The following is a 12,359-nucleotide window of genomic DNA, read 5'->3' as shown; positions in this document are numbered from 1 at the left end:
GTCACAGCTGACAAGGGGAGGGGAAGACAGGAGCAAGTGACAGGGGCTGGGCATTGGGGAGAATACACCCAACAGGATCGAGCCTTGACAGAAGAAATGGGGCAAGATTGCAATTTCAGGGATCCAGCTATCAGCAATTAGAAAGGTGGCAACCCAGTGTACTCTACATAGACTGATTCCCCAGTTCATCACATTGACACAGCACAGTAAGGACAGGAAAGGGTTTAATGTCTCTCTGTCTGTCCAGGAAGTGATTCAGGGAAGAGGCCCCAGTACCATGCACCAGCCAGCTCTGCAAAGAGCTCAATCTGAGAGCCAGAGCACAAGGAGGAAACATTTACATCTCTTTATGAGTAAAGAGCTGGAGCAGCCTGCCCCGGATTTGCTTGGTCCTCACCCCATAAATGATGGGATGCAGCATGGGGGGGACAAGCAGGTACACAGTGGCAATGAGAACGCGTAAATGCAGTGGCACATTGAGGCCAAACCGCTGCGTGAGAGATGAGAAGAAATCTGGGATGTACAAAGCTGAGATGGCACAAAGATGAGAGATGCAGGTCCCAAAAGTCTTGAGCCGGGCATCCTTTGTGGGGAGGCGGAAGATGGCCCGGAGGATCAGAATATAGGACACGGCGATAAAAAACACATCCATTCCGATTACAGAGAAAAGACCAAAAAGACCATAGTAACTACTGATGCGGATGTCAGCGCAGGACAGGTTCACCACAGCTATATGCCGACAATAGCAGTGGGGGATGATGTTGGTTCTGCAATATGGCCACCGGCTCGCCAGGAAGGGATAGGGTAATGCGAGTATGCTATTGCGCAGCACCACGGCCAGGCCTATCTTGGCCACAACAGAGTTTGTCAGGATTGTGGAATATCTCAGAGGATTACAGATGGCTACGTAGCGATCAAAAGCCAGGGCCACAAGGATTCCAGACTCCATCTCTGAGAAGCAGTAAATGAAGTACATCTGGGTGAGGCAGGCACTGAAACTGATCTCCCTGGAATTGAACCAGAAGATGCTCAGCATTTTGGGTACAGTGGATGTGGACATGACCAGGTCGGTGACGGCCAGCATGCAGAGGAAATAGAACATTGGCCCATGGAGGCTCGGCTCCGTCTTCACGATGAACAGGATAGTGAAGTTCCCCAACACGGCTATGGCGTAAATAGCACAGAAGGGAATGGAGATCCAGATATGGGCTGACTCTAGGCCAGGAATGCCAAGTAGAATGAAGGTGGAGGGGTTGGTGAAATCGGTTCTGTTGTAATCTGACATCGAGTAGGGAAGAAGGTGTACAACTCTGAGGCACAAGGGTTTCTCCTGCATGTACAGTATGTTCCCCTGACTTTCTGTGTCTTCCCAGGGTCTCGGGTGATGGTCGCAGTAGAAATGCCTGAATGGAGAGACAACATTAATATGAGATACTACATGCATTAGTGGAGACTGTTCTCATGGGAGAAGGATTCTGATCACTCTTTACACACTACAAAATTACATTTTGATAATTCAGAGACAATAACTGTGCGCAACGACCCTACTAAATCCAATTCCATATTTTGTGGTTCTCCCTGTGTTAATAATTCCTACATATTGTTGTGGGGGAACCTTCAGAGGCCCCAGCAGGAGACACAAATGTGGATACTGGTTATTCATCATTATTCCTTAATGCAATGAGAGCCAGGATAGGGAATCAATTCTGTACGAAGTTTTCCCATTCATCCAGTTGCTTGAAATCTGAGGGTGGAAAAAACAAACTTTTGGGAAGACATGTGCTGGGAGAAACATCCCAACTTGAGCATACCTCATGGAAAAGATCTGTGCACCATTAATAGCAACTGAAGAGAAACACCTGCTCATTCGCAGCAGTGGACAAAAACAAAAGCAATGTTCAGATCACTAAGATATGGGATGGAGAATAACAGGTTCAGGATATGTGTTCAGTTTTGGTTACCGAGTATCTATTAAGGATATAGCAGATATAAAAGGGATTTCCAAGACAGGCTTTGAGAAGGGGGGGCTGGGAGGCGGGGATGCCATATGCAAACATGTAGAAAAGTCTGGGACTCTTTAGTTTACACAAGAGACAAAGAAGAGAGCATATGATTTAGGAGAGGAAAATAAAAAATGAAACTGAATTACATTCAAATGGCCAGTTCCCAACCAGTACTATTTATAGACACTTAAAACTCCAAGAGGACTAATTCCCCAAAGCTGAGGATAATTGTCAGCAAAACTGACTGGGAGGAAAAATTTAGACAGAAAAATATGAATGAAAATTGGTAGGTCTTTGATAACAGTTTATTAGATAGCAGAAGAATCATAATTCCACTGCCAACAAAGTAAACAACTTTGGGGGAAAACACAGTTCAGTGATAAAGTGAAGGCAGATATTGGGGTGGGGAAGCAATATGCAAAAAATAGGAAAAATGGAAAATAGATAGCCAAAAATAGAAATCGGAAGTTATGAAAATTGATAAGGGATGTTAAGACATCAGGGAAAACTCCATGTTTGGCAGGGCTATGGATCAAAAAAAGTATGTTATTAGGTATGTTAACAACAAGAGAAATCCTAGAAAAGTTTTATGTCAATTCCTGTGTTAAATGTAAAGTGTTAAAAAATAAAGGGAAAGTTTTTTTTTTATAAAAGAATTGACAAGGTTAAGAAACAATGGGAAAGCTTTAATGGGATTAGTTCAAGAAAAAGTCTAGAAATGTAAGTAATGCCAGTCACCAACAGGGTTTATGCAAAACAGGTCTTATCAAATAAACCTGATTTCATCCTTTTCTGAGAGTACACATTGGTTGATCAAGAGAAGCATGCAGATGCAGCTCACCTTGATTTCTCAGAGGCATTTGATTTAGTAGAGGAAAATATTGAGTTAAAAACATGAACACTCTTCAATATCAGTAGTGAACATGTAAAATGGACTGAAAACTGGCTAACTGATGGATCTCAGAAAGCTGTTGTTAATAGGTCTTCGTCAGGGAATGGGGGTTTGTAGTGGGGTTCTGCCGGATCAATTCTAGGCCCGATGCTATTCAATATTTTCATCAATGATCTGGAAGGAAATAGAAAATCACCGCAGCTAAAATTTGCAGCTGACCCAAAGATTCAATGAGGAGCACAGGGCAGGCATACTAATTGATATGGTGCATTGGTAAGAGGGGCCCATGCAAAAAAACCATTTTAATACAGTCAAATGCAAAATTATCCTCTCAGAACAGGGAATGCAGGCCCGACCCACAGACTACAGCACTGTATTACAAATGCAAGGACACTGAAAAGGATTTAGGGGTCCTTGTGGATAACCAACTCATTGTGAACTGCCAGTGTGATGATGTAGCATAAAGGGATGATGTGGTCCTCGGCTGCATAAACAGGGGAGTGGTGACTTGGAGCAAGGGAAGCATTTTACCTCTGCACATGGAATTGGTGAAACAAACTGCATCCAGTTCTGGGGTCCACATTTGAAAAAAGATGTTGAAAGTGGAGGCATAAAAGGCCACAAAAGAGCCACTTGGAGAGGGGGCAGAAAAGAGCCACAAAAATGATTGGAGGATAGAGAAATAGGCAGACGATTAGACTTGAAGATGTATATCCCTTTAACTTATCAAAAAGATGATCAAGCAGAGACTTTCATGTGGAGAAAATCATGGGTAGTAATGGGCTCTGTAATCTACGAGAGAAAGGCAAGACCGAAGGGCTGAAAGCTGAAGCCAGGTAAATTCCAGCTAGAAATTAGGGCCAAATATTTAGCACTTATGGTGATTAACCACTGGGACACACTTCGAAGGGAAGTGTTGGATACTCCAATTCTCCATGTTGGCAGATCCAGACTGGATGATTTTTTCTGGAAGATCTGCTTGACAGGTTGTTTACACTTAAAATGCTACAGCGGTGCTGCCGTAGCACTTCACTATAGATACTACTTACACAGATGGAAGGGGTTCTCACCACAGCACAGGTAATCCCCGAGAGGTGGTAGCTAGGTTGATGGAAGAATTCATCTCATGCTGTGTACACCAGGGCACAGATTATCCAACAAGTTCTTGGAATGTATTGGAGACAATTTTTTGTTCCAGAAGCTGGAGTAAGTTACTAGGAGAGAGGCTGTTCTAGATTTTTTTTTTTTTTGACAAAGGTGGAAGAACTGGTTGAGAATTTGAAAGTGGAAGGCAGTTTTGGGGAAGGTGATCATGAAATGATAGTGTTCATGATTCTAAGGAATGGTAGGAGGGAAAACAGCAAAATAAAGACAATAGATTTCAAGAAGGCAGACTTTAGCAAACTCAAGGACTTGGTAGGTAAGATCTCATGGGAAGCAAGTCTAAGGGGAAAAACAACAGAAGACAGCTGGCAGTTTTTCAGAGACATTATTAAGGGCACAAGAGAAAACTATCCCACTGTGTAGGAAAGATAGAATGTATGGCAAGAGACGACAATGACTAAACCAGGAGATCTTCAATGATCTGAAAACAAAAAAGGACCAAGCTGAATTGTTTTTTGAAAGTTTCAGGCATAACATTTCAGCCGACTTCTCGAATGAAGCTAGGAGAAAGTATGTGTTACTCATGTTGAAAAATTGTTCTAGTGAGGAGCCCTAGCACCTCTAATCTTTCCAGCAGATAAAAGTCAGGTAACAGCCCCTGTCCCATTAACAGACAGAGCCCTGAAATGCAAGAGGAGAGGGTGACCGTGTCTGTGTATAAGCACACAGCTGGCTCCTGATGTCTCTACTCAGTTGTTGCTCCAAGGGGAGATTTGACTCACTGGGGTCTGAGCGAAGTATAGGCCGTGCTCTCAGAATTTGCCCTTCTATTACACATAAATAAATGGAGATATCCCATCTCCTAGAACTGGAAGGGACCTTGAAAGGTCATTGAATCCAGCCCCCTGCCTTCACTAGCAGGACCAAATACTGATTTTTGCCTCAGATCCCTAAGTGGCCCCCTCAAGGATTGAACTCACAACCCTGGGTTTAGCAGGCTAATGCTCAAACCACTGAGCTATCCCTCCCCCCAACATCTACTAACATCTTTCATCCTGAAGGCTTCACTGTGTCACTGAAATGCACCACCTTTGGGCGGTAGTCCATCAGGCGGGATGAGCAGCGATGCACAGAAATCAGTGACATTTTGACCAGTGATTCTTTGGCAACTCAGCAATTATGGCAAGGGCCCTGGGATGTGTCATGGCTGTGCAGAGCAGAAAGGATCACAGACTTACTCTCTATCCCTCCATACCCACGTTACACTGGGTTTGTCGATCAGATGAGCTCCTCAGCAAGAGATGGGTACCTGTGAATTCTGAGACGGAAGTGTCCGCCCTGGGAATCCCCCTCAGGTAGCCGTGACCCGCACCTCTCTCAACCCAGCATCTGCAGCAACATCCCATGCTGAGAGCTGACACAGGGGTGTGCACAGTTTATAATATAGCTCTGTGCAATCCCAGTGGGGTTCGCTCAGCTTCTAGTGGAGAAGCGGCATCTGAATGTAAACAAGCTATAGACAAGCCTGTCTCCCCTTCTGTGCTAACTATCCAGCTTTAGGAGTAAACAGTAATTAAGGGACCTTCCCAAAGGGAGATGAGAACTCCAGAGCTCTGTGCTGAGTCAGAGAGGAATTGGCTGTTTTGTGTATTTGTGTATATTTATAAAATACAGTCGATTAGAAAGAAAATAAGGAATAATGCCTGGCTCTCCATAGGCTTTGGTACCCTGTAAATGCCCAGGATGGATGGGTAGATAGGAGACAGATAGATCTGGAGAAAGATGACTGAGGGGAAACATGAGCACTTTCTAAGGCCATGTGGGGCTGTCGCTATGGTATCAGTGATCAATACATCTCTCTACCATGATACTGTGGAGCACCCTTCATTGAAGGGTTTTCAAAACACTCTCCTCCTCTGCCTCACTTATAGATGCTGTTTAATATCCTCCTTTACTGCTAATGAACTGGAAAGTATTTCATCACCTTGTGTTATATGAGTGCCTCATACTGCTTCTTTCCCAGTGCAGAACAAAAATATTTATCGAAGAAATCTACCTTTATTGCAATATTAGCAAGATGCTTTTCTCCCTCTAGGAATTGGCTTAAACCTTTTCTAGGATTTCTTTTGTTCTTAAAAAACTTAATAACCTCCTATTCTGATCCTTAGTCCTGCCAAGCATGGAGTTTTCCCTTATGTCTTTAATGTTCCCTATTAATTTTTATAACTTCCAATTTGTATGGCTTGCTATCTGTATTCCCTTTCCTCCCTCCATTTGTAATATATTCCTTTTCCCCCACTAATTGCTGACTTCCCTCTGCCACTGAACAGGGTTTCTAGTCAAAGATGTTCTCCCACATTGACGGTGGAATTGTAGCTTTTTAGCAATCTAATAAACTATTCTCAAAGATTGTCCAAGTTTCATTCCCATTTTGCTGTCTACATTTTACTTCTCAGTCATTTTTCCTGATAATTTCCCTCAAATTTGGGAAATTAGCCTGTTTTAAGCACTGTCTATAGATATTACTGGTAGGGAACTGTTCTCTGTCTGACTATTTAAATATAATCAATTCATTTCCCCCCCTCCTGTATCATATGTCCCCTTGTTTGTCTCTTCCCTAAACTAAACAATCCCAGACTTTTCAGTCTGTCTGCTCATGGCAGCCTCAAACATTTTCACAGCCTGTCTTGGAAATCCCCTTTATAACTGCTATATTCTTACGGTAGTGTCTGGATGACCAAAACTGAGTGCATCTCATTTCTTAGGCATCCAATATTTTCTTTTTTTGCTCACTGCTGCGAATGAGCAGGAGTTTCCGTGCAGCTGCCATCAATGATGCTCAGGACTTTTCCCTGAGGTGTGTTCAGGTTGGGATGTTTCCTCTGGCATAGGCGTCAACTCAGTGGGTATTCCGGGGCTGGAGCACCCACGAGGAAAAATTAGTGGGTGGTCTGCACCCACCGGCAGCCAAGCTCCCCTCCCCATGCCCCTGGCCCCACCTCACCTCCTCCTCTGCCTCCTCCCCTGAGCGCGCCATGTCCCCGCTCCTCTGCCAACCTCCCAGCACTTGCCTCTGCCAAACAGCTGTTTGGCAGCGTAGCAAGCTCCAGGAGAGAGGAGTGGGAACGTGGTGCATTCAGGGGAGGAGGCGGGGAAGAGGCGGGATCGGGCGGGGATTTAGGAAAGGAGTCCCCAACAAGAACGCTGCCAAAACCAACACAGCTGATGGGGCCAGTTGCTGGGCTGAGCTTTGAATATCTTCACTCCATATCTTGTGCTTCTTATGGAGCAGCTTTTGGAGACCACGAACATGGAAAACATAACCCCAGAATTCCTTAGCTTTCCTCAGCTTCCCATATCGCTCCCATCCATGGAGGTGGGGTACCCATTGGTCTATAGATCTACAGCTTTGTAGCAAGCCTGCTGCCATGACATTCCTTCAAAGGCTGCAGAAGGGAACAGGGGTGCAGTTCCTGCTATACAAGCACCCACATCATTCGAGAAGCCTCCAGACCTGCCTATGAAGCTGCCACCTGCCCACCAATCCCTCCAAACAGGTGTGTGGTTTTCTGTCAGATGCTGATGGATCTTTGGCTGCATGTGAGTGTTCTTCCTGTATGGCATCCCAGCTCTGCGCAGGTAGCTGGCACAACAGACCTCACGTGAACTACCCAATAAGACCACAAGACCTGTTAAGGTGTGAAGGCACCTGGCCAGGTTTATTGTTGAAAAAGCCTGGTACTAATATCCCGCAGACTCTACCTGGCCACTAATACATATATGCTCGTGACAACGGACACAGCTCTGTCAGTGGCGGGACTTTCCACTGCCCCCTAGGCTGGACAAAGACACTCCCTCTGAGATACATATTTATACACCACTACAAACAAGTTACGTGTCACTCCTGACATATCTAGATGCCACCCTCAGATGTATTAGGGTACCAACATCAATGTATTCAGGGGCCTCCCATTACCTTGTACATGTTGGTTCGATGAAAATATCTCTATTAATCATGTTGTCCGACTTTGTCCTTAAGATGGGTGAGCATGTTCCTGTTCTCTTTGGGGAATGTGCTTGGTATCAAAGTATGTAGGTACCACCTTTCTGAAATATCAGCAAAGCTTGACCACTACTTTAGTTCAGGCCTCAGGCCTCACATCAGGCCTCTGATACAAGGTCTTATGTTTCGGTCCCTCTTCCTACTACAGTGTTCATACTGAGCTGGTTGCAGTTTGCAGCTGAAGGTTGCTTGATGATAATGGCCAGTGTCATAACTATAAAGGGAAGGGTAACAACCCTCCTGTGTACAATACTATAGAATCCCTCCTGGCCAGAGACACCCAAATCCTTTTACCTGTAAAGGGTTAAGAAGCTCAGGTAACCTGGCTGACACCTGACCCAAAGGACCAATAAGGGGACAAGATACTTTCAAGTCTTGGTGGGGGGAAGAATTTTGTTTGTGCTCTTTGTTTTGGGGGTTGTTCGCTCTTGGGACTAAGAGGGACCGGACATCAATCCATGCTCTCCAAATCTTTCTGAACAAGTCTCTCATATTTCAAACTTGTAAGTAACAGCCAGGCAAGGTGTGTTAGTTTTATCTTTGTTTTCTCAACTTGTAAATGTACCTTGCTAGAGAGAGGTTTATCCCTGTGTTGCTGTAACTTTGAAACTAAGACTAGAGGGGTTCCTCTGGGCTCTTTGAATCTGATTACCCAGTAAAGTTATTTTCCATCCTGATTTTACAGAGATGATTTTTACCTTTTCTTTAATTAAAATTCTTCTTTTAAGAACCTGATTGATTTTTCATTGTTTTAAGATCCAAGGGTTTTGGATCTGTGTTCACCAGAACTAATTGGTGAGGGTATACTCTTAAGCCTACCCAGGAAAAAGGGTGTAAGGAATTGGGGGGGAAGGAATTAGTCTCAAATCTGGCCAGGAAAGGTGGGGTTAGAGAATTGGGAAATATTTGGGGAAAGGCAGAGTTCCAAGTTGCTCTCCCCTAAGATTTGGAACATGCTTGGTGGTGGCAGCTGACTGTTAATCTAAGCTGGTAAATAAGCTTAGGGGGCTTTCATGCAGGTCCCCACATCTGTACCCTGGAGTTCAGAGTGGGGAAGGAACCCTGACAGCCAGGGACTTCATTTTACTTGGATTAATAATCTGATTATTGTGCACTGCTTCTTGCCCAGCCAGATCAGCTCTTAGCTGGAGCGATTCACAGTGCTACATCTACACTTGCCACTGAAGTCGATGGAAAAAACAGCCCCTTGAGCATTTATAACTGGCACCTAGGGTGGGATGCACATTAGAAGTGGCAGAAAGAGGGAGGTGTTTGCGGGAGGGTGAGCGATGGACACAAATGCATGGAGAGAGTGAGAGAGAAATGAGATGAAAGTGACTTGAACAGGGACTCCCTGCCTCTGCCATTCTGGGGAGCACTTTCCAAAAGAGAGAAAAATCCTCTCCAACCCCTGCCATTGCTGCCTGGTTCTGGAAATATTTCCTTCAGGGGAATCCAGCTGGATCAGTCCAGGAACCAGAGCACTCTGTGAAACAGCGTGGTCAGAGGAGCCATATTTGGGTGAACAGAACATCTTGTGGACACTTTTTCACCCAACCCCACTCCTCTCCCACTCACAGTCCTCTAGCATTCATGTAGCAGCTCCAGATTTGCTGTCCCAGCCCTGCTCAAGTGCTTGTGGCTGGGCACCCACCAGGCAGTTGTGTCTGGGTCCCACACCCTGGACCCATGTGCTTTTCAGTTGCAGCCATGCTCAGGCCCTGCCTCTCGGTTCAATCTTGGGTGCAGCTTCCATTCTAGTGTCTCCCTCTGTGAGCGGAGACCTGATTATGAAGCAGCAAGGCCCTGGGACTGGTTTTGGCTTGACTCCCCCAGACTCTCCAAGTGCTTCAGCACACGTTCCCAGCGCTCCCCCTTAGGCACATTCTGTTTCCAGTTTCTCTCTTTTGTGTCACAAGATCATTAAAGCAAACAGACCCAGGCCTTTCAAAGGGGGTTGATAAAACAATTCCTCTACTTTAGAGAGCATAAGAGATATCCAGATCTATGTAAACGCAATACAACACCTGCACATCATTCCCTGCCTCAGTATACTCACCGCCGTGGAGCATTCTTTGGGATTTGGTAAGAGCCATCTAGAGTGTCCATGTTCTGCAACTCCTGGCTTTTCCTCCAGCTGAGTCTGTCACTCTGCTGCAGCCATACCCCTGAAACCAAATCTGCTGTATATGTGCCTCTCTCCTGCCCAGCTTCTTCTGGCTCATTCTTCTGTGTTTTTAAAGGATTAGACCTAAGCCACATCTCTTTTTTCACTCCTCTGGGGAGGTTTCATTCCTTCTATGCCTGCCCCTCTGCTGAGGCGCTGGATAAAACTGGCTTTATCTAGAATGCAGTTACTCCTTTCTTCTGTCCGGGCAAGATCTTGTTAGGAGTGATATTTCCAATGACTAACCTATTTATAGACAGATGCTCCCAGCTTCTGCCTTTGGGGCAGGAAGTTTGTTTATGAACAGAGGCAGGGTGATTAGCTTAACAAAGGGCTAGTCATTAAATTAAATTAAGGCTCCTTAGATGATCCTGGAAGCATTGCCAGGCACCCCTGTTAAAAGATAGGAAAGAAGGGAAGGAAAACCTGGTGAGAATGGAAAGAGTTAAATAGTGCTGTCCCTCAGGGGTCTATACTGGGACTAGTGCTATTCAACATATATATCAGTGATCTAGAAAAAGGAGTAAAGAGTAAGGTGGCAAAATTTGCAGATGATATAAAATTAATCAGGATTGTTAAATCCAAAACAGACTGGGAAGAGCTACAAAGGGAACTCACAAAACTGGCTGATGGGGCAACACAATGGCAGATGAAATTCAGTGTTGATAAATGCAAAGTAATGCACATGTCTAAATATAATCCCAACTATATATACAAAATGATAGGGTCAAAATTAGCTGTTAACCATCAAGAAAGAGATTTTGAAATCACTGTGGATAGGGGAATTGCCAGCAGATCGAGGAACGTGATCGTTCCCCTTTATTCAACATTGGTGAGGCCTCATCTGGAGTACTGTGTCCAGTTTTGGGCCCCACACTACAAGAAGGATGTGGAAAAATTGGAAAGAGTCCAGCGGAGGGCAACAAAAATGATTAGGGGGCTGGAGCACATGACTTATGAGGGGAGGCTGAGGGAACTGGATTGTTTAGTCTCCTGAAGAGAAGAATGAAGGGGGATTTGATAGCTGCTTTCAACTACCTGAGGGGGGGGGTTCCAAAGAGGATGGAGCTCAGCTGTTCTCAGTGGTGGCAGATGACAGAACAAGGAGCAATGGTCTCAAGTTGCAGTGGGGGAGGTCTAGGTTGGATATTAGGAAAATCTTTTTCACTAGGAGGGTGGTGAATCACTGGAATGCGTTACCTAGGGAGGTGGTGGAGTCTCCTTCTTTGGAGGTTTTTAAGGCCCGGCTTGACAAAGCCCTGGCTGGGATGATTTAGTTGGGAATTGGTCCTGCTTTGAGCAGGGGGTTGGACTAGATGACCTCCTGAGGTCCCTTCCAAACCTGATATTCTATGATTCTATGATAGTTCTCTGAAAACATCTGCGCAATGTACAGTGGCAATCAGAAAAGCTAACAGAATGTTGGGAATTATAAGGAAATGGATAGATAATAAGAGAGAAAATATCATATTGCTTCTTGTAGCAGGGCCATCACCCCACTCTGGTTCGGAAGGGGTTAAAAACAGCCCTGGGAAAGGGCTGCCAAAGAGAGCCAATCAGGAGTGGGCTTGAGACAGACAATTAGGACCCAGCAAGGCCAGTATAAGAATGGCTCCTGGGGAAAAGGAAGTGAGTCTTGCTCCAACAGTGGATCAAGAAGGACCTAGCTGCCTGATAGAGACAGGGGTACCTTGGACAGAGCACTACTGGGAAAGGGCAGTCTGAGCTGGGCATTCACCCACAAAAGCTTATGCTCCAATACATCTGTTAGTCTTAAAGGTGCCACAGGACCCTCTGTTACTTTTTACAGATCCAGACTAACACGGCTATCCCTCTGATACTATCTTTTCTTATAAGTTTCTTATTTTCTTATGGGTTTGATTATTTGTTTTATTAATAAGTTTACAGATTTATATTAGAATATATTTCAACTGTAACACAAGGGACCTGCAGGCCACATCCGGTATGTTGAGCTAAAGCAGTGAGCATATATGAAATGGTGTGGGGAAAAGTGCAGCCAGAACCTCTGTGGAAGTTGTCGAGGAGTTGGAATAGGGGCTGCACATTCTAGATAGGCGTGCACCAGGGTCTGCCTCATGTCACAATATGGGCAGGCATCTGGAATGTGGG

The 12,359-nt window shown here is 45.0% G+C and overlaps 1 protein-coding gene across 1 annotated transcript; it reads right to left on the bottom strand.

Moving 5' to 3' along the window:
• Positions 1–337: 337 nt before the first annotated feature.
• LOC112114682 (olfactory receptor 52E4-like) lies at positions 338–1,285 on the bottom strand. Its single transcript, XM_024211506.2, has one exon. It carries the CDS (start codon positions 1,283–1,285, stop codon positions 338–340), a length of 948 nt encoding a protein of 315 aa, XP_024067274.2.
• Positions 1,286–12,359: the final 11,074 nt, after the last annotated feature.

Source organism: Terrapene carolina, unplaced genomic scaffold (genome assembly GCF_002925995.2).
Source record: "Terrapene carolina triunguis isolate 2854851 unplaced genomic scaffold, T_m_triunguis-2.0 Scaffold20078, whole genome shotgun sequence".
In the NCBI taxonomy this organism is placed as follows: Eukaryota; Metazoa; Chordata; order Testudines; family Emydidae; genus Terrapene; species Terrapene triunguis.
The sequence above is the reverse complement of the archived record's forward strand: the minus strand, read 5'-3'. Positions and strand labels throughout refer to the sequence as shown.